The sequence below is a fragment of the Bubalus kerabau genome, chromosome 5 (genome assembly GCF_029407905.1).
Source record: "Bubalus kerabau isolate K-KA32 ecotype Philippines breed swamp buffalo chromosome 5, PCC_UOA_SB_1v2, whole genome shotgun sequence".
Lineage (NCBI taxonomy): Eukaryota > Metazoa > Chordata > Mammalia > Artiodactyla > Bovidae > Bubalus > Bubalus kerabau.
In genome coordinates, this window is record NC_073628.1 from 11,259,722 (window position 1) to 11,281,594 (window position 21,873).

Below are 21,873 nucleotides of genomic sequence, written 5' to 3' on the forward strand. Positions count from 1 at the left end.
GAAATCCTTAACATCAGTGCCTGTAAAATACTGTATTTTTCACTTAATTTGTAGAATTAGATTTTACTTAAGCTGCATAAATCATCAGCTCATTTGGTAATCAGAAAAACCTCAGGTCCTCTTTTCCTGTCTTAGCCCCTTGATGTTGCTAGGAGATTTAGATGCAAATACAACTTGATAACATTATTTCTTCAACAAAATCTTCAACAGAATCCTCAATAGGTCTGCCTTATGCATCAGAACAGTTCCTACAAAATTCTTCGAACTGAGGTTTTGTGGCCCAGAGAGACCATTTGAATCTTGTGACAATTTTGCATTCCTTGAATCCTTTTGTATTTCTTAAAGTGGTAAAATAATCCATACACCAGAGTCTTCTGGGATTGGGACTGTCATATTCTCTAAGGAACCCTGAAAGAGTAGATTGTTCACTGAGGCTTACGGTATGGGAAATTTCCTGGTGATGCCTTTGATCTCTGAGCTGCCCATGTCTGCATGTTCACTACTCAGTTATCAGCAATAGTCTTTGTATTAAAACGTTTCAACATGCATCTCTGAATCACAGATCATGGAAAGAATGCCAGTTTGGTTCCACTGACCATACAAGATTGTGAGTTTCCTTATTTAAGTTCCATTTCACAATCCTTGATTAATTATAAAAAAAAAAGTTATCCTGGTTTGAAGTAGTGTTGTTTTAGGGTTAGAGGATTGAAGAGGATCAAGTGGTTTCTAGGTCTTTTCTACACCTTGAACCATAAGAGCAAATCATATGTAGTGCATGAATAAATAAATGATTTGTCTGGAGTTAGGATTGTTTCAGACTTAGACTGTCAAATATTTTACACACAAAATATTGAGTTACTAGCTGTGACTTTCTTAACCTTTTAAATTCATTATCCACCCTGTACTCTCCAGTGTTAGCAGCTCCCCATCATACTCATCTTTTTTTATGCAAGGTCCTTATTTATAGATTTGACTACCTAAGATAGTCTTCTTGTGTTTATTTACCTCCCTGATTCTTTTTCAGGCTCTTCTCTTTCTGAGATTTTTACAAGGTTCAAGCTCTTCTCCTTTGGGCTTCTTACAGTATTTGTAACATTTGAAGTTATTTACATTATCTTGCTGTGGATGTTCTTCCCTTTTACTTCAGATAAACTGAGAAACTGTAAGATTGTTTCCAAAAATTTCTGATGGTATGTAGGTCTAAGAATGTATTTTGTAGTGAGTCCTCTAGTTGCACTCCAGAATCAGGAATTCTTGTGATGGGTTTGAAGGGAGAAAGTTACTGCAGCTTCTGCACCTGAGGTGCATTAGGGGAAATGATTCACCTTCAAGGAACTAAGCAAGTTGCCAAATAAGGTTCTTTTTTTATTCCCTTTGTATAGATCTTTATTCCCATTTTTAAAAGACAGCAATGACATGAATGAGCTATAGTGTCCCTAAAACACTCCAATGTCTCCTTGTATCTGTTTTTTGGCAGTTTCATCTTTAGCACTGTTTGGACGTTTAGACTATTACCTGGGGGGCGGGGGGTGGGGGGAACAACTTGTCTGATCCTTAAAATAAAAAGATCCTCTCTAAGATAATAACATTGAAAACTCTGAAACATTAAGTTCCCTTAATAGTAGTTCTTATGATTTTAGGAGTTTTGATATGTGTTAGCTTGGTCTGCTATAATACTAAAAATGGGCTGACTTATAAACAACAAATTTATTTCTCACAGTTCAGAGGCTAAAAGACTGAGATCAGGTTTGTGTTCTGGTGAGCAGCCTCTTCCAGTTGCAGCCTCTGCCAGCTTGTATCCTCACATGACGGAGAGCAGAGCAAGCAAGCTCTAATTCTTACAAGGGCACTAATAGATTTCATAGCTCCACCCTCAAGACCTCATCTCATTTTAATTACCTCTCAAAGGCCCTACCTCCTAATACCATCACATTGGGGAACAGTGTTTCAATGTGGGTGTGTGTGCTCAGTCATTTCTGACTCTTTGTGACCCTATGGACTCCTCTGTTCATGGGACTCTCTAGGCAAGAATACTGGAGTCGGTTGCCATGCCATCCTCCAGGGGATCTTCCCGACCCAGGGATTGAACCTGTCTGTGTCTTCTGCATTGGCAGGTAGATTCTTTACCACTGTGCCACCTGGGAAACCCTTCAAGGAGGTGTGTTGCGGGGCGGAGGGTGGGCACATTCAGTCTATAACAGTAATATATAACACAGACAAAAAGTGTATCTCACCCATCTTCCAGAATGCATGTTCATATTCTAAATGGTCAGTATAATACAGCTTATGATATGGGTGCTTGTTCTGTTTCCTGAGCTTTATGTTTTAGAAAACTTGGACTGCTTTTGTGTATCATTAGATATCTCTGGTATTGTTCAGAAATGTTTCTTATATAAATGTCATGGTAATGTGTTGGATCTGCACATCATGCACAAGAATGTATAAAGGAAAATCCCCCAATTATTCACTTCCTTTTTATTTTATTTATTTATTTTTTGATGGTTAATAGAAAGATGGGATTATATACTGTGAGCTTTAGAGCATTATTAAGTGGAGTAGTAAGTTTGTGTAACTCTTGATTTTGGAAATAGTGTAAGATGTTGAAAATTTCACCGGTATTAATGTGGTCTTGGAAAGCTGGTTTACCTGATAGCAATAGCAGATGTATCTCTGTGCGTTCTTGTTGTGCTGTGCTTAGTCTCTCTGTCGTGTCTGACTCTTTGCAACCCCATGGACTGCAGTCCAACAGGCTCTTCTGTCCTTGGGGATTCTCTAGGCAAGAATACTGGAATGGGTTGCCATGCCATCCTCCAGGGGATATTCCCAACCCAGGAATTGAACCCAGCTCTCCCATGTGTTGCAGGCGGATTCTTTACTGACTGAGCCACCAGGGAAGCCCTGTGCATTCTTAGTGTGCTTGTTTAATTGTCATGTACATTTTGAGTCTCACGGTTGATTAAAGCTAGAAACACTACAGACTCCTAATAGGGTCTTAAGAGAAACACCTACATAAACATAATTTTTAAAATTGTTTTACATGGGGAAGTTTTTTGAGTATGACAGGAAGTTTTTGTATGTTTTACAAAGTATTTGACTGTGGATTGTAAGTAAATTCGATTAAAACAGAATGAACAAAATGAAAGGTTTTCAAACCCACCTTTGCCAACGCCTCGTCTCTTAGGACCCAGAGTTCAACAACACAGATCAGATTGACCTGTATGATGACGTGTTGACAGCCACTTCACAGCCTTCAGATGACAGAAGCAGCAGCACTGAGCCACCTCCTCCTGTTCGCCAGGAGCCATCTCCCAAGCCCAATAACAAGACGCCTGCAATTCTGTACACCTACAGTGGCCTGCGCAATAGGCGAGCTGCTGTCTATGTGGGCAGTTTCTCCTGGGTGAGCATGGGTAACCAAAAAGGCTTGGGTGGGCTGGAGGGAGAGCACTGGGAGGTGATGGCATTTTCAGAAACCACTGTTGCACTGTTTTGTGCTCTGATGGGGTTGGATTTCTTTTTCCTGGGATCAGGTTGGATTGATCTCTGAAAGAGAACTATCCTGAGGACGTACTGGTGCCGAAGAAAGCAATGATTAAGTGGGTAGTTGCTTTTTCTGCCATCTTGTTACCGCCCCTGACCCTGGGGCTTTATGTCTACCAGGGTCATCTGTGGGATGAGATTTCAGAGTGAACACCTTGAACTCTTGGTGGTCATTAGATGGTCCTGTGATAATGATGGGTGAGAGGGAGCAAAGACCTTGATAGCTGTAGTACACTCGGGGTAGGTGGTGATTGTTGTTTTGCAAAAGTTATTGTGTGACATGTTTTGGGGCTGGTGATGGGAGGTGGTTTTTTCCAAGTTAAGAATTGTATATACTGAGGGGGAAGTTGTTGACAGTGATCAACTCTGGCCTGTCAGATCTCCAACTAAAAGCTGCTAGTAATCAGTGTTTGAACTGATGATCCACATGGCAGTCAGAGTTAAAATAGGTTTTAATATTCTTAGTTCAGATACGGGGATTGGGGCAGAGGTGGGTGGTTTGCAGTTCTGTCTGGGTGAGGACAGTATTAAAACCTGCTCTCATTGACATCCTGATGGCCTTCTGGGTTTCCTTTGGGGGGTCGTGGTTATGACTAGACTCCTAGGTTCGGGGGAAGGGTTTGGGACATTCTGGGGGAGGGGGTATACCTCTTGACATTTCTTCCTTTTCCATCTTGCCGGCCCCAGTGGACCACAGACCAGCAGCTGATCCAGGTTATTCGCTCTATAGGAGTCTATGATGTGGTGGAGTTGAAATTTGCAGAGAATCGAGCAAATGGCCAGTCCAAAGGGTGAGGTCTGGATTTAAGAAGCCCCTTTTAGTTTGTAACCATTGGGATAACAGATCTGTGCTGTTACTTTGGCCCTGTAATTTAATCCCTCCCACCCTGGCCCAGTTTACTGCCTTGGTTTTGATAAACCACCTTAGAATGGGGACCTCATTGTGAGGTAGGAGAACATCCATCCATTGAAGGGCAAAGAAAGCTGGTTTCTAATTTGAAATAAATGGGAACATTTTAGGCTGACACTTTTTGTTGTTAATAGTTTTGTATATATAATATAAGCAGGGTATCCTTTGCTTTACCAAAAGTGGAAGAGAATTTCTGTGTTTGTCTCTTGATTGTTTAGTAGATCTCATACATTTTTAATTTTTCTTCCTCAAGGTATGCTGAGGTGGTGGTAGCCTCTGAAAACTCTGTCCACAAATTGTTGGAACTTCTGCCAGGAAAAGTTCTTAATGGAGAAAAAGTGGATGTGAGGCCGGCCACCCGGCAGAACCTGTCACAGTTTGAGGCACAGGCTCGGAAACGTGAGTGCGTCCGAGTCCCAAGAGGGGGTACGTGGAGACCATCTGTATGAAGGGGGGGTATTTTGTGGGTTTGTTTTCTGTGCTGTAGGCTTGGTCTACATTGTGGAGGAGTTTGAGGGAGGGTGGTAGTGATTATGGGTGGCAGCATGGCATTGGGTGAGCTAAAAATGAGACTTATGTGCCAGGAGTCAGGTAGTTCAGGTTATACATTTCTGCTGCTAACTCACGTGGCCTTTGGCAAGTCACTTTACTGTTTAAGGCCTACTTCCCCATTTGAACTGGACACAGTGTATAAAGTTCCTGTCACCTCTGAATTATGTGTTTACTATTTAAAAAATCAGTATATAGCAAATGGACTTACTTGTAAGACATGTTTCTCTATCAAATACTAAACAACCACAGTAAAATACAAATATGGTTACATAAAGATGGCTGTAATCTTGTTATAAACATACATTGGAAGGTACTCTTTAAGGAATCGACCGAAAGAAATGCTGGAGAGTAAAAATTTTAACAGTGTTTTTCCAGCATTGACCAGGGGGGTTGGGTACCCTTTTGATTACCTGCTATTTTAGTTCGCTTGGCAAGTGTTTCCTATTAGTAAAGGATGTTGCATCATGCCACATTAACCTGATGATGGTATGCCTTAAGCTCACGTTACTGCCTTTATTCTGACCCCGTTCTCACCAAGCCATCTTCTGATACTAATTTGGTTTCCCAACAAGGGTCTCCTACTGGGAAGAGAATGCACTGACCAGGTGACACGAGTATTCCAGTCTGCTTGGCAGTTGTATTTCTCATTGTAAATCAAAAAATTGGCATTCTGGCTTAAGAATCATTCTCTTGTGAATTTGAATAGTGTGAATCAATCTCCTAGGGTCCAGTCACCCCTGGGCCACTGTTAAAATCAGTGTCTGAACCTGTGAAACCTGGGAACCAGCTTTGGATTATCATGACCTCACAAGGTGCAGCTACCCTGCAAGGCCCTGCCTGAAACAACCAACTGCCATTACTTGCCTTTTACTACAGTGGGGGTGATGGCAAAGTTTTGTTACCTACTTTCTGTAACTGCTTAAGTCTTTTTCGCAAAACAGTGCCTTGTGTTGATTGAGTAGTCTATTGGGACCTTGGATAGATTGATTGAAGGTGGAAATATGGTCACTTAACTCTTGCATAGGAATAGCTCTGTTCTTATAACTAGATTGAGAGCCTAGATGGAAGTGTTGTGAGCTCCTATTGCTCTGTGTTAGAAGACACAACTTTTTTCCTTGATAACATGAATTTTCAGAGTCCATTCTGTTTCAGAGTCTTTGTATGATTCAGCCCTCTTCTGACTTCCATAAGATGTATAATTTTACATTTATGTTGAACACCTAATTGTCCTAGCACCACTGGGCTGTTTACTTCTGGGTTTTACCTTTCTTTGCTGGAATGATGATGGTGATTGAATTGTTTTTCTACTGTGTCATGTTGATATAGTTGGACCCTGTTAATTCACTCAGTACAGCTGGTTGACATAGTCTGCTTAAAAATGGTTGCTACTCTTGGGACTTGTAGCCATAGCTACCAAAAAAAACCACCTTTGCTGATGTGGGAACAGGAGCTGGGAAGGTAGCTAACTTTCAGGGGATTACACTTGCTAGTATTCTTTCTTCAGTTTGAGAGAACTCAGGGAAGAAGCAAGTTGCCATGTGTGTGAGACATGAAAAGCACGAGAATGCTGTGGTAGGCACTGTTGATGTACTACTTTAGAGAAACCAAGGTGGTTGCCAAAGGGATTAATTCCACTTAATGCTTTCATCGGGAGTTAGGGTTTACTAACAAGTTTTTGTTTAAGGAGCACTCTTCTTTTCTCCTCTTCACACTTGTCTCCTAATGGCATCTTTTTACATCCAAGACTCCCAAGGCCATGTGATCACATTCTTCTGTTGGATTTCACATCAACCAGGCTTAGAGTAGACTATTAAATTGGAAAAAGGGAACAAGTTTAACCCAAGTGACTCAACGGTATCAGAGCCATGTTTCCAGCAGTATACAGACATGTTTTGAGTCCGTTTTGCACAATGACATAACCACTGAACCATGATCATGTTCTTAGAAGGCTGCCCTGTGGGGTAGAGGGTTTGGACTGTTGAAATATAGTAGGAATTTCCCAGATTTCAGACATATTTTGTACCAAGCTTTTGCAAGGAGTCCCTGATGTCAGCTGTGTGCCATCTGCTCATTCTATGGGCTGATCTTATATGATCCCTGGTAGCTCAGACAGTAAAACGTCTGCCTACAATGTGGGAGACCCAGGTTTGATCCCTGGGTCAGGAAGATCCCCTGGAGCAGGAAATGGCAACCCCCTCCAGTATTCTTGCCTGGAAAATCCCATGGACTGAGGAGCCTGGTAGGCTACAGTCCATAGGGTTGCAAAGAGTGGGACACGACTGAGCGACTTCACTTTCTTGGCTTATCTCCTACTTTCTCTCATTTAACTTCTAGTCTTCCACTTTTTGTTCCGTGTCTCTTCCTCATCCCAGTTACCAGTTTTGGTACTTGGATGGAAGAAGTGTTGTCCATGCCCTGCCTGTCCCTCCTTTCCTCCAAATTTACTGGCCAAAGTGCCAAGGCAAAGAGAAAATTTCAAATAGATAGCAGGATAGAAAAGGTTAACTACTACAAGCCCAAGGAAAGAGTCCCTGAACTCCTACCAGAGAAAATGAGATTTTTGATCTGCTTGAATCCAGCTAAACAGTAATGAACATATTTCAACACTGTCATTTTTCTCGTGGGTTATTAAGAACCTTCTGCATTTAAAAATAGAAAACAAATTTAAGGATAATTTAAATGTGAAGCACTGAGAGTTCTAGATAAAGAGAAGTCTTTAGCACACAGAATTTAGGGTGGTACTGCTTCCTGGGTTTATGTCTGAACTAGGCTGCCTCCTATCTTTCTGAGGCAGTAGGTGATTTTACCTTCTTCCTCAGCCACCTGTCACCTTCCTTAGTGTGGTGTCAGATGACTCTTGGTGACGGATGAACTCGTCCCATGGTTATGTTTAAGACTTGGGCAGTAATGGTAATTCTTTCTTCTTCATAGGAATACCTCCACGGGCCCACTCCCGAGATTCTAGTGATTCTGCTGATGGACGGGCCACACCCTCTGAGAACCTTGTGCCCTCATCTGCCCGTGTGGATAAGCCCCCCAGTGTGCTGCCCTACTTTAATCGCCCTCCTTCAGCCCTTCCCCTGATGGGTCTGCCCCCACCCCCCATTCCACCCCCACCACCTCTCTCCTCAAGCTTTGGGGTCCCTCCTCCTCCTCCTGGCATCCACTACCAGCATCTCATGCCCCCTCCTCCTCGATTACCTCCTCATCTGGCTGTACCCCCCCCTGGGGCCATCCCACCTGCCCTTCACCTCAATCCAGCCTTCTTCCCCCCACCAAATGCCACAGTGGGGCCTCCACCAGATACTTACATGAAGGCCTCAGCACCCTATAACCACCATGGCAGGTAAGGACTATCTTGTTCCTTTCAAATCTGAGCCAGGCATAGCAGGGTAGACAGTGTATTAAGTTTATTTTCTTCTCCCCAAGGAAGTAAGTGAGCACTGAACTATTATTTTCTTTTTCCCTTGTGGAAATTCTGTTGTCATAGTATTGAGTCCTGGGAAATAGTTAACTACCTGTTAGAGAATGTTTTTATTTGGTATTTTGTTTGCATCTTAACCTCTCACCCAAACTGTGTCCTTTGTATCCCCTTTTCAGGTGGTTGACTAAGTTGAGTGCTCTGAGTCACTGTTATGAGTGCTACGAGTGTCTAGCACTATGGGGTCATGCCAAAATTATAAAAGTATACCACATATATTGTCTTTAGAGAACATGAACATATAAAACATGTGAACAGGCTTAGAATCATTTCAGACAGCATACAGGAGAGTGTAATTAAATAGCGTAGTACTCTAGAGGATGGTAAGATAACGCTGGGTGTGGGCAGTCAAGAGTGATCTTGTCTCTGTATTTCTGTGTGCAGCCGAGATTCGGGCCCTCCGCCCTCTACAGTGAGTGAAGCAGAATTTGAAGACATCATGAAGCGGAACAGAGCAATTTCCAGCAGTGCCATTTCCAAAGCTGTATCTGGAGCCAGTGCAGGTAACTCATCCTTAGCTTTGCTGCCTTCTGCTTACTTTTAGTTTTGTCATTTCCATTGGTAAGAAATCCAAGATAAAATTGGAGCACTGGTACATTTTGAAAATCAATAATAACCTGCTTTTGGGCTTTTGGGGAGCTCCACTGAGACTGTTTATTTAGCCTGTATCTAGACTTGCCCCATGAAAGCCAACTTAATGCGTAGAATATAAATAACTAATACTATCTCATTGTGGTGTTTGCTGCCTCCTGGAAATCTTGATCTCAGTGGTTGATCACTGGGTCTAGTGTCTGTGTACACCTTGAGTTTTTAGAACTGATGATGATGGTTGATATGGAATCCGATTATATCTGAGGATCGAGGCAGAGCTGACGGCCTCCATGTAGCCTGTCCTAGAAAGAGGCAAATCTATTGGGTGTCATCTTAAGGCATGATACATCCTTACAGCTAACTTTTGCCCTGCTGTCAGTATTAAGTGGGCAGAACCAGAAGCCATGCTTTTGAGAGCTGAGGAAACAGAATCTTTGCTTCCTAAGAGAAGAGAATATAGAGAGTTTCCTGGTTCTGATCCAAGTTTCACATTATAACACTAATCATATTCACTTTCTTCCTGTGAGTTTCCCACATGAATGTAGATATAGATTGTCATATCTAAGAAATAACTATTTTCATCCATTTTCCATAATTTCTCTTTACTATGAAATCTGAACGCAGAGTAAAGACAGAAAGCATGTATATATTCTCTCTGTTTTCCACCGGAAATCTTCATTGACATCTGAGTAAATCTCTTTAAGTTAAAAAGTTAGGTATGCTCATTGTAGCAAGTCAGATACACAGTGTAAGGAAAAACAGTCATTGTTCTTCTCCACCAGTTCCTTCACGTTGAGATGATCAGTAACTGAACCTCTGTCTCCTCCCTTTGTTTTGTTCTCATTTCAGTCATTCAAACCACAGATATTTATTGACTGCCTACAATACAAAACAGGCAAAAATTCCCTCCCCTGGTCGAGCCAAAATCCCAGCATTCCTTGGCCTCCACAGAATTGCAGCTCCTTCACAGTCTGTTTCGTTCTTTACTACCCTGCACGAGGAAGCTGCTGGTCCTGTCACTGGCCCCAGCCTGGTTTCATGCTTTCCTTGCTTTATCTTGTCCTTAAGGCTCTTGCAATGCAAGAAAGCTTTAGTTAGGAAGTGTGCAGGTACCCACCCCAACCACTATCCGTGAGTCTGAGTATTGCTCAGATGGTGAAGGAAGGAGCTAGTTCTTCATGGCAGCAAAATTTAAAATGTTGTGTGTGTGTGTGGATGCACACAACATAACGTGTTTTAACTATATGTTACTTCTGTGCATATACATGTTTGGTTATAGATTACAAATAATTCAGACAGAACTGTGCAGTGTTAATAAATGAAAGACTTCTGTACAAGAACTGTCAGTAAGACTACCATGCATCTGAAGTTTCTGTCCTTCAGGTTTTTTTTTTTTTTTTGCATATAGCATCATGTATATATAATTTTGATATGGAATACTGTTTCACAGCTTTTTAACAATATTCTGATCAATATTATATCAGCTAATACCTAACATTTATTGAGCCCTTACTGTGTGCCTGGCACTGTGCTTAAGTGCTTTACATGGATTGCTTTGTTTATATCCAGATTTATTACCTTATGCTTTTTAACAACTATGTAATATTCTGTAGAACTGATGTTCCTTAATTTATATAGTCAGACCCTATTGAAGGAACTTTTAAGTTGTTTCTGATTCTTTAATACAACAAATGATGCTAAAACAAACATTGTTTAAATTATACACTTGTGAGCAGAAGTTGAAAATTTTTAGAATTGCTAGGTCAAAAAGTGTGCACATTGTTTATTATAATGGGTGTTGTCAAATAGCCTGCAGACAATGACATGCCAGTTTATACATCCATTAGCAGTATCTGAGAGCATCTGTCTGATTCCAGACCATTGGAATATCGGTTCCATACAGTTTTATACTTGTCGCTTCTGCCTCAGCCACTATACTGTGGTTCTGTGGGACAGCTAGTTACTCTTGGTGTGTGTCCTGCTGAGTTCTCCTTTTCATCAGTTAGTTTACTCCCTCTGCTTATCCTTGGCCTTTCCCATCCATCCCCTGTCAGGGGATTACAGTGACGCGATTGAGACGCTGCTCACAGCCATTGCTGTTATCAAACAGTCCCGGGTCGCCAATGATGAGCGTTGCCGTGTCCTCATCTCCTCTCTTAAGGACTGTCTTCATGGCATTGAAGCCAAGTCTTACAGTGTGGGTGCCAGCGGGAGCTCGTCCAGGTGAGTTGATAATTGCTCCAGCGGCAGCTAGCCCTGAGCAGCATTTTTCCAGGGGTTGGCAGGGGAAGGAAAGGAACACAGGTATCTGGCAAGGACCTGGCTGAAAGAGCAGACCTAGCCCTCGTGCCTTTAAGGGGAAGAAATTGATCAAATGTTTACATTAATTAATGTTGTAATGTCTGAAATCTGTATTGGGTGAGGCAATGGGCTTATTTAGGAAGGAAGACCAACGTAGTTAAGAATGTGGGCTTTGGAGCCATACATTCTTGGATTTGAATTCTGCTCCTAACTATCTGTGTGACCTTGAATGTGAAAGTTACTCAACTTTTGAAGCCTTATTTTTCTCATTTTTAGAAAGAGGACAGTGATAGTACTTATCTTACAGATCTGTTGTAAAGATTAAGTGAAATAAAGCATGTTAAGCTCTTAGCACTGTGCCTGATACATTAATAAGTCTCAACAAATTTGTTCTTACTTTTCTTTAAAAGACTAGTCCTTAAAGAGCTAACATCCTCAGACAGTGGGCCCATGATAGAGTAATAGAAGAGTGGTTTAACAAATAGTAGGAGACACCAAAACACCAGGTTCTTGGAAAGAATGGGGTAGGTCTTCTGAGTGAGGCTGAAAACAAATCATTCTAATAGGAAAAGACATCGGTCCCGAGAGAGGTCACCAAGCCGGTCCCGGGAAAGCAGCAGGAGGCACCGGGACCTGCTTCATAATGAAGATCGGCATGATGATTACTTCCAAGAAAGGAGCCGAGAGCACGAGAGACACCGGGATAGAGAACGGGACCGGCACCACTGAGAAAGGTGGGACAGAGCCCCATCGCTGGCTTGTTGATGATTTCTTATGAAAGAAAAAATATTGATAGTAAAGGTTTCTCTCCCTCTTTTTAAAGCAGGTAAAGGGGATGGGAGGACTTCGATTTACATAACCAGAAACTCAGGAGGGCAGATTTTCTACTTGTTTGTGAGATGTCTCACCTTGAAATGGACCTGAGATTAAGCTATTTTTGCTTGTTTTTTGACTGCTTTCACTTGACATGGTATAATGGCTAAGAACATTAGTGTCTGCAGGTTATACGTCCCATCTCCTCCAGCCATATTACTTTCTGTTCCTCATTTGTGAGTGAGAATAATAAAAACAACTGTCTGATTGGATTGCTGAGTATTCAGTGGGCTAATTCCATATAGAGCATTTAGCTGTCATAGTATCTGTCACATAGTAAGTTCTCAATAAATGGTAGCTTTTGTTACTGTTATTGTTATATTTTATTTTTTGCCATGCCAGATATGGGATCTTAGTTCCCTGACCAGAGTTTGAACCTGTGCACCCTGCATTGGCAGTGCAAAGTGTTAACCACTGGACCGCCAGGGAAGTCCCTTACTGTTGTTATTTTAACCCCACCAAACTTTCAAAGGAAAAAATCAGGGAAGTTGGCCAAGACAGAAAAAAGAAAAGTAAGACCATTGCCTACTTGTAAGTTTTCAAGGTGCAACATTAATAATTTTTTAGAATTAGTATCTATTATTTAAAAGATTTTGAAAATCAGGATACTTTAGGAGAAAGCAGATCTGAAAAAAAAAAATTAAAGCTTTAGAGGATATGTGGAGTATGTGGAGGATACTTCAATGGCAGGATATGTTTTGGAAAAACTCTTTGACAGCATTTTTTTTTTTTTTTTCTTAAAGCAAAAGCCAGGAGGGTTGGGGGCAGGGAACTAAATATGTTAACTCAAGTAACTGAAAAGTTGAGGTAAGCTTCTCAGACAGGCTCCAGGTTACATCCCACCAGCTTGGCAATCCCACCTGAAACCAAACTTCCAACAAAGATTGTTTCTGGTACATAAGCAAGCAGGGGCAGTTGTTGCCTCTGTTTCTTTGGAGATCTTTAAAAGTAGTCTAGACTCTGGTGGGGATGGTCTGTTTGTGGTTTCTGAAGGCTGTTGGATGACCCAGGTGATACTTTGGGGTCTCTTGTCAATTTTGTGGTTTCACATCAAGAACATTAGGAAAATGTTCTTGGTTTTGGCCAATTTGGATGGTCTGAAGTCATGGTAATTGAGGAGGGTGAAGAGTTGGAGTAGTTCTATTTTGTGTTTTTGGGGTGGATACATGGGGGACTGGATGAAGAAGGGAAAAGAAGCCCTTTCTCTTCTGTGAGTGCCTGTCGTTCACAAGCAGTGGCTGGACTACAAACTGTTGCCTAATGATAACCTACCAAACTAATGAGAAAGGAGTCTGGTTATATTCAGCTACTGCCCTCTAGTTTGTTGTTTGACATTGTCTGCCATTAACCTAAGTGGAGGGATTTCTCTGGTTGTCCAGCGGCTGAGACTCTGCTCCCAATGCAGGGTCCCAGGTTTCATCCCTGGTCAGGGACCTGGATCCTGCATGCTGCTACTGAGACCCAACACAACCAAATAAATAAATGTTATGTTTAAAAAAAAAAAACTTAAGCAGAGTTGTAGTTGGGAATTCTTTTTGTCTTCTATAGAGAGCAGATATATGGGGAAATGAAGTTAACATTTTTTACCTGCCTCCCTTCTCTGTTCTCGTTTATTCCACAGTCTTGGAGTACTTGATATTAATGGAAATCTAAGATACCCCTCAGAAAATCAGCAGTTAGGCTGTGGGTTCTAGATACTTCTTTCCAGATTTTGCAATAGGTTGAGTTTTGAGAAGTGCCCGTATATCTTCCAGAAAAGCAGGCTTCAGGAGAGGTGGAGCCCACAGATAGCTTTGGCCTGATTCAGTCTCGGGGTGGGCAGGAGGGTGGGTTGAGTGGGTCTTTTGATTGAGTCCTTCCCTGCTGTAGCAGTAGCAGCACTTCGCTGTCTTGTTAGAGCTAGCACAGTTGCTGGTGTTGCTTGTAGGTTCAGTGTCAGTCACCACCCTCCCCCATTCCTGCAGCCCACCGTGTGTGTCCTTTGTAGCTAGCTAGGACAGGAGTGACCAGGGAGGTGTTACTTGGTGTGTGCGAAGCATGGGGCCACACTCAGCTTCATAGTCGGAATGTGTAACTGCACATCACTGTTCTTGGTGGCTTTGCTCGTCTGACAGCCTTTGATAGAGAAATTGTGAGATCCACTGATGATTTGAATTTGGGGGTTGAACATGTGAACCTGAAACTTTAAAAGCTGTCGTCTTGCTTCGTTTTATCCACCTATAAAATGGGAGTTTTCTTCCATTATGGGATGGTTCAATTTGGATATCTGAAAAATCCTGTAACCTAGTAGTTCCCAGAAAACAGCCATTTGGCTGGTGCAGGCCTATGACAGATGAGGAAAATTAACTCTTGAGATAGGTTTTCTAGTTCCCCAGTTTTCCTAGTCATCCTTTAGATATGTTGGTTATTCCATCTGGATAATTAGTCTCATTTATCTTAAGAACTTCCAAGCTCTGTGTACAATGAGTGAGTGAGTGAGTGAAGTTGCTCAGTCATGTCCAATGCTTTGCGACCCCGTGGACTGTAGCCCCCCTTTTAGTTATTAAAAAAAATAGTATTTATACTGTATGGACAGGTGTTTCTGAGAGCAAAGGATATGTTCCATCTAGAGGCAACAAAAAACAGCAGCCTTTTTTTTGTCTACCCTTCCTCAGGATGGCCTCAACCTCTGAGGCTTAAAGTCTGATTGACCCACTTTGGCCTCAATCTATTCAAACTTTACCACCAAAATGGAGCCATAACCTCTAAGAAGTGGGTGCTATTCAGTTGACTCTTGAGCAGTGTAGGGGTTAGGGGAGCCAACCTCTGTGTAGTTGGAAATTGGAGTGTAACTTTACAATCAGCCCTCCCATTTCTGCGGTTTCACATCCACAGATGTCAGCCAATCTCAGATTGTATAGTACTGTAGTATGAATTTGTTGAAAAAATTCTCCATGTATGTGGACCAGTGCAGTTCAAACCTGTCTTTTTCAGGGTCAACTGTAGTTTACTTCTGGTGCACTCGTTTTCCTCTGAGTCTTGTTTTGTAGGAGCAGTTCTCAAATCACATCTCTTTTGTGGTATATGTTTGTATGCTTTGGAGTGTGAGAATATTCTTAGGTAGTCTGTGGCGCTGACTTTTTGTAGTTGTTTTAAGACATTATCCTGTTTGATGTATATTTATTCTCACTTCATTGCTATCCTCCTGACTCAGTGAAAACTGAGCGTTCTGTTCAGTTTTGGTCTAATGCAGAGATTCAGAAACCCATGTGATATGAAATTGAGAAGGCATTGAGGGCTTTCATTCTCTCGTATAGAGATTGAGGAAGGTGCCTGCATACAGAGGTGTTTAGAGAAGCCAGAGGCCATGGCAGAGTCTGAGGACCCCAGGCTGAAATAGTGCCATTTCAGAGTGTAGAAGGATCAGGTAGCTTACAAGTGTATTTTTTCTTTGGCTAGCTCCTCCATGTGCACACATTAAGGTTGAGCCTTTATGTATAGGCCATGTTGCCAGCTTGGGCACTAGTTTAAATCTTCATTCCCCCTTTTGCTTCTCACCATCAGTTCTATCTTATATGGTAAGATTGCCAGGCCACCCCCTGCAGATTGGTATTACAGCATTGGAGCTAGAGCTGTGTACTGGGGACCTAAAGTTTGGTCAAGATGTGCAAGTGATGTAACAGTGCTTTACTGTTGAGCAGTTCTTAACTGTGCTTTTAGTTTTCTTGGATGGTGACTGCTGATTGTTTTCTTTGATTTCCATGCTCTGCTTTCTGTTCTGGCCAGATCACTCCTGATTGGTATTAGAGTGCTTCTTGGTCCCTCCCCCACAGCTGTCATCTGAGGGAAGACTTAAAATCTCTTGAGTTTTAGAACAACTTAGAACATCTCTGGCTGTATGTCTGTATCTTTGTGTATGCTTCTTTAAAAGGAGAAAAGTTTAGTTTTTCCTGTATAAGTGCATGCTTCCTGCTAGGGCCTCTTAAGTATTTGGGGGTTAATGGATTTCGTTATGTACACGCTTGTTTTCTTACCACTGTACCTCCCATTTCCAGATTTTTCCCCTTTCCCTTAAGGTAAGCTATGACTTGCTCAGAATAGATTTTCTGAAATAGTATTTAAACTCACCATGCTCCCTTACAGCAACTTTTCTTGAAATGTAGCAGTTTCCATACTTTTCCTGCCAAAGTCCCCTTTCCAGTCAGACTGCTTTGATTCCTCATTTCGTTGTCAGTGTTCTTCCCTCTAACCTTAAAGTAAGATGTACTCCTTTTTCCTCTATTCTGCTCCAGCCATGCCCTCACTACTCACAGTGCCAGACATTCCCAGACAATTCTCCTGTTTTTTACTTTCCCACGTGTGCATTCTGTCTGCATCCCCTACTTCATACATTTTAACTTTAGAAAATGCCACTATATTATAAGCCCTTGTTAATCAGAAAGTAACCTCTAACTTGTGTTTTCTTTCTTCCCTTCCAATGTTCTCATTACAGGAGTCTGGTTGGAAGCTAATGTTTTTTTAATGGACTTGCATCTCCTCACCTTGATCAGGACTAAAGGACGGAGGCCGCTCCACCCCTTCCCCTTCCTCCAAGCCCCTAACCCTTCCAGACACCCAGGGAATACCCTCTACCCTACAGGATTGAAGATTGCCTGGCAGCCCTCCCAGTCCTGCTCCTTTTTGCCAGGGTAAAGAACCTAAAGACTCCATGTGGTTGGGAGGGTGGAAGATAGGAAGAGACCATGTCCAGGTCCCTGGTCTCCATAGAGAATGGTGCTTTGTCCAAGGAAACGCATTGAGTTTCTGATTCTCCAGGAGCAGTTCAGTGGTGAGGTTGATGGGAAGAATCCTTCCCAAAGAAAATGGATCCTCCCTGTGGGATCTAGGAGAGTGACTGGGTGTGCCAAATATGCCCAGGGTCCTGCCCTCAGCACTAGGTTTGATGGGGCCAAGAGGGTCCAAACCCCTTGCTAACATACCACTTCTTTAACTCCTTTACCTTCCCAGCCCTTTGAGGAGGGACCATGGGAACAGAAACTACTTCCTGGAAAGCTCCTGTTCTTGCTTTTCCCTCTTACATATTGACGGTTTGTTTCCCTAACCTCCCGGAGGGCTCAAACCCTTCTAACTCCTGCTGCCCAGCCTCCTCAGTGGACCTGCCCCTCCTAAGCAGAGAAGGCCCATGAGGTTGCTGTCTGCTGGGGGGTCTGGCGGAGCCCATTACCACCCTCTACTGCTTCTTGCTTGGTTGCCTGTTGCAATAACCAGCTCCATCCACTAGATGTTCCCTTTCCCTGGGGCTTTTCCATTTCACATGTGGAGCCCTTCCCCCAAGAAGGCGGCTTCCTTGTTTTAGAGGAAGGTACTGCCATTGGGAGTTGGGGATGTCGGACCTCAGCAGTGAAGAACCCTCGTGAAGTACTAGGAATGGGGAAGGAGGCAAGTTGGGCAGGATATGGCCTACTTCCATAGGCTTTTCTTTTTTCAGGTTCGATGTGAGCATGGGCTTGCATCCTCCAGGTACATACTTTTACTTATTGTGGGATAACCTGGCACTAGTAAGTAAAGTCACAAAAATTTGGTATTTTTTCACCTTTTGACTTAATAGCTCCCCTCGCTCTGCCTGGAGGTACTTGCTGCCTCTGATAAGGAGCAAGGAAGAAGTGGAGCCTGACTTGAATGAGCTCAGCTCAAAATTCTAAGGACCACCACTCTGGGGGCCATTTTCTACACAGGCAAATGGAATTGCTTTTCCCATAACATCCAAATTGTGATGTGGTTGCTGCTGACAGAAACGGCAGCAACAGGGTCCTACAATACCCATGGGGCGACGGATGCTGCTTCTGCATCTATAAGGGCATGTGACATCTAACAGGAGACGTGGCATGTGAGATGTAGGGTCACTGGAGACCCTTCTGGCTCAGAGGGGAGAGACTGAGTTGGACCGAACCCTTCCTCTGTTCCCTGCACGTTTCTGACACAGCCCTCAATCAGTCACTAAGGGAGTCCCCCCAGGGTTGGAGAGGCACATTCCCTTGGGACAGAGGCTACCGGTTGTAGCTTTTTATCCCCTGTCCCCCAACCCCATCCCCGCCTCCACTTCAGAATATGGCACCCCGCCCAGCCAGCCAAGTGTTAAGTGATGTGCTTATCCTCAAGAGCAGCTCCGGGTGTCTTTTTAATGTAGAGAAAACCAAGTAAGGTGACAGTTTACGGCGAAGAAAATATATATAGAATACCAGAAAAGCCGTTTACCCGGAGAATTTTTTTTCTCCCTATTTTTTGTTTTGTTTTTACTCAATGACACAATTTTTAGTTTTATTTCCTGATAGCAAAAGGAAAGAAACCCAACCCTCAAAAAGGCCATGGCCCCGTCCCCCTGTTGTTGGTGATTTGTTTGTCTTTCTGATAGGTTGAAAATTGTGTAATAAACTTGATGACACTGTCAATCTTTTATACTGCATTGTATTTTTTTTCCTTTTGTAACAAAATATTTTTAAATAATAAATGGGGTGTGCGCTGTTTCACGGATTCCGCATTGCATAGATTTGTTGAGGTGTCTGGGACATGGGTACGGGCTGATGTAGAGGGAGGGGAGTGAATCCCAGAGTTCTCAGCTGAAACTGGACGGTGGGGGTGCAGTGTGTTTGGTACACCTAGGAGGCCTCGTGTAGCACTCTGGAGGTGCCCCTTGAGGTTTAGCTTTTTTTCCTTAGCCATCTAAATAGCCTAATTCTAGGTCATCCTTTATCCTTCAAAATTCCTAAGATATATTCCCAGAATAAATGTCCTACCTTGTACAGTTGAGTTCTGCTATCAAGTTCATAAAGGGAAGAATCCTCTGCTAGGAATTAGCAGATAGGCTGGCTAGTGCTTCCTTCCACTGTCTAAATCTATAACCATGGACAGGCAGCATGACCTCAGGCTCTCATCTGCAGGATGAAAATGATAGCTGTCCTGCCTTCCACACTGGGATGTTTTAAGCATCAGCAATAACAAATGGGAACGTTTTATGTAGACTGAATTGCTATCTAATATAAGGAAGTACAGGTTAGAAAGCAGAGTGTTGAGGGGCGATCCTTGGGATTCCAGAAAGCTGACTTTTTAACAAGCACAGTGAACAAGAAGAGTTAACACAATAAAAAGATGAACGAATGACCAGGTGACATACAATGTGTTATCGAGACCAGTAAGGCAAAAGCAGTATAAAAACAAGTAACCTGTAGTAGAAGGGAATCTCCAGAGGGTCTACGATGTTACCAAACTTACAGGAAAAAAAAATTATTGCAGTGCCTCTCAGAACTTAAACCAGTGTTCTCAAGTTGAGTTCCATGGTCACCTGCATCTTAGATGTGTGCCATGCTTGCCAAAGTGCCTTCCTGTGCTGCATCAACTCTAAAGTCTAGAAGTCTACTTTTTTTGTTCCAGATGGCTTATGTGTGTGGGGACTAGAGTGTGAGGACTGTTAGACTGGAGAAGCAAATACATTCTGCAGTTTCTCTTAGGGGCAACCATTGGAGTATAGAAAGGGAAAGACTTGGATCACCTCTGCCGTGCAGTCACCTGGCAGTTCTAGGCATGAGTGTGAATATCTGAGCAACTTCCGTCAGCTCGTGACCAGCGGCTGCTCCTTTGTCCTTTCCCATTGTCCCAGAATGTTAGTTCTTCAGGTGTGCATGGTGTATGGTGGCTTCCCTTGACACTACAGTGAGTACAGCCTGACATGTTAAACCCTGAAAGACTAGCTGTGCTGATTCCATTCTCCACTGCCTCAGTTTCTATTGTATGATGTTCTCTGATGACTAACCATCCACACAGCTGGCTCTGACAAGCAGCAAGAAGAATAGAACATTTATGGGACTTCCCTGGTGGACCAGTGGTTAAGGCTCCTAGCTTCCACTGCAGGGGGCACAGGTTTGGTCTGTGGTCAGGGAACCAAGAGCCTGTGTGCAGTGTGGCATGGCCAAAAATTAAATAAAAAGGAGGCACATTTATGGAGCCATGCATGGGAAATGCAATGCTTCGAGGTACCCAAGGAGAAAATGTGAGGACTTCCTGTTTTAATCCTGTGCCCGTTTTCAATCATTCATTCCCATACTCATGTGGTACCCATTGAGGACTGGGGTTAATCCAGACTGAGACAAGTAAGACACAAGTTTCTAACAAGTTAGTAACCAGTTGATGCTTGGCTATGTTACTTCTTCATGTCTAAACCTGCCAAGTCCGGGGTGAGATTGAATTGCTCTCTAAAGCCCCTGTGAATTATAAGCTGCCTCTTAGAACTGAACCTCCCATTCATTTTTCTGCATTGCTGGGAGGGTGGTGGTGGTTTAGTCACTAAGTTGTATCCTACTCTTGGCAACCCCATGGACTGTAGCCTGCCAGGCTCCTCTGTCCATGGAGTTCTCTAGGCAAGAATACTGGAGTGGGTTGCCATTTCCTTCTCTGGGTGTGTGTGTGGGGAGGGGGGGGGGGGGTCTTCCTGACCCAGGAATTGAACTCAGGCCTCCTGCATTGCAGGCAGATTCTTTAACCATAACCAATGAAACTAAATGAAATAGGTCAAGGACAATGAGTTCTCCAGGTTGATACCAGTGATTTCTTCAAAGCAGGGCTAGGCGGCAAAAAGTCAGTGTGAGAAACAGCAGAAAATTGTATTCATGGGATATGCTATTGAAATGTCAGGGAAGTTCCTATTGGAGTTTTTGTTACTGTGTCATGCTGAATTAGACCTATCTAAATACAGTCTTTGGATAGACCCCAAAGGCAGCTCTTAGGCAAGGACACGGAGGGTTAGGAAACAAGAGAAGGCCTGGACAGTGGAGACCTTTGTAGAATGAGAATGAGCCTGATCACAGGAAATAAGCAGTTAAAAACCAGCATGACATTCTTAAAGGCCAATTACTTTTTACTCTGAGTAAGAGCAGATAGTCTAGGATTCACCTGATAGCAAAGGGGCCATATGGCTCAAGGTTTCCTAAAGTGGCTTCTGTTATGGCTTCTTGGAGCTAAAAAAATGGCCGCTATCATGTAAGATGAGAAACAGTTTTAAAGATGGTTACTTGGGGAAGAGAAGATACACTCATTTAGGGCAACATTTCTCCAGCTTCAAAAATAAAAGTATATGTTCCTTTTATGTTCACTTGAAATTTTAAAACAACCAACCAAAAAACATTGGTAAGTTTAGAATATGTTTCTTCCAATTAACCACACCTCATCCTGGAAAGATGACGATTATCTGTAAGTATGAGAGACAAGATGCTGGCTGTACAACTACTGATCCTGCGTGCTGCCACTACTGAAGCCTGTGTGTCTAGAGCCTGTGCTCCGCAACGAGAAGCCACTGTGGTGAGACGCCCGTGCAACACAACAAAGAGCAGCCCTCGCTCACCGAAACTAGAGGAAGCCTGAGTGCAGAAATGAAAACCCCGCACAACCAAAAATAAATAAATTTTAAAAATATGCTGGCTTTGGGGCAGAGGTGAAGAATGTGAGTGGTCAGGATGACAGGTCTGAAGAAGACACAGAAGCTGGCAGGGCCTTTAGGGATTAATTGAGACTAGAGCTGCGGGTGAGGAAATTCAGCAGGACACCTTCACTGCTGCCTCTGTGTCCGCACAGGGTCACTAAGCACAGCCAAGAGCAA

At 42.9% G+C, this 21,873-nt stretch overlaps 2 protein-coding genes across 10 annotated transcripts in view; one reads left to right on the forward strand and one right to left on the reverse strand.

The window, feature by feature from the left end:
• SDHAF2 (succinate dehydrogenase complex assembly factor 2) overlaps positions 1–21,873 on the reverse strand; it is a 188,821-nt gene that overhangs the window by 16,156 nt on the left and 150,792 nt on the right. The gene's annotated exons all lie outside the window — the stretch shown is intronic.
• CPSF7 (cleavage and polyadenylation specific factor 7) overlaps positions 1–21,873 on the forward strand; it is a 35,377-nt gene that overhangs the window by 4,091 nt on the left and 9,413 nt on the right. For 2 of the 9 annotated variants that reach the window (XM_055581108.1, XM_055581111.1), the window contains exons 3-9: positions 3,182–3,400; positions 4,228–4,331; positions 4,704–4,876; positions 7,934–8,348; positions 8,868–8,986; positions 11,129–11,297; positions 11,942–12,561. In XM_055581108.1, the coding sequence (XP_055437083.1) occupies positions 3,182–3,400; positions 4,228–4,331; positions 4,704–4,876; positions 7,934–8,348; positions 8,868–8,986; positions 11,129–11,297; positions 11,942–12,104 (1,362 nt within the window). In that variant the 3' untranslated portion in view covers positions 12,105–12,561. Of the gene's footprint in view, positions 1–3,181; positions 3,401–4,227; positions 4,332–4,703; positions 4,877–7,933; positions 8,349–8,867; positions 8,987–11,128; positions 11,298–11,941; positions 12,562–16,719; positions 18,759–21,873 lie in introns of those variants that run through there. The other 7 variants (XM_055581109.1, XM_055581112.1, XM_055581113.1 and 4 more) reach the window with 7 other exon arrangements.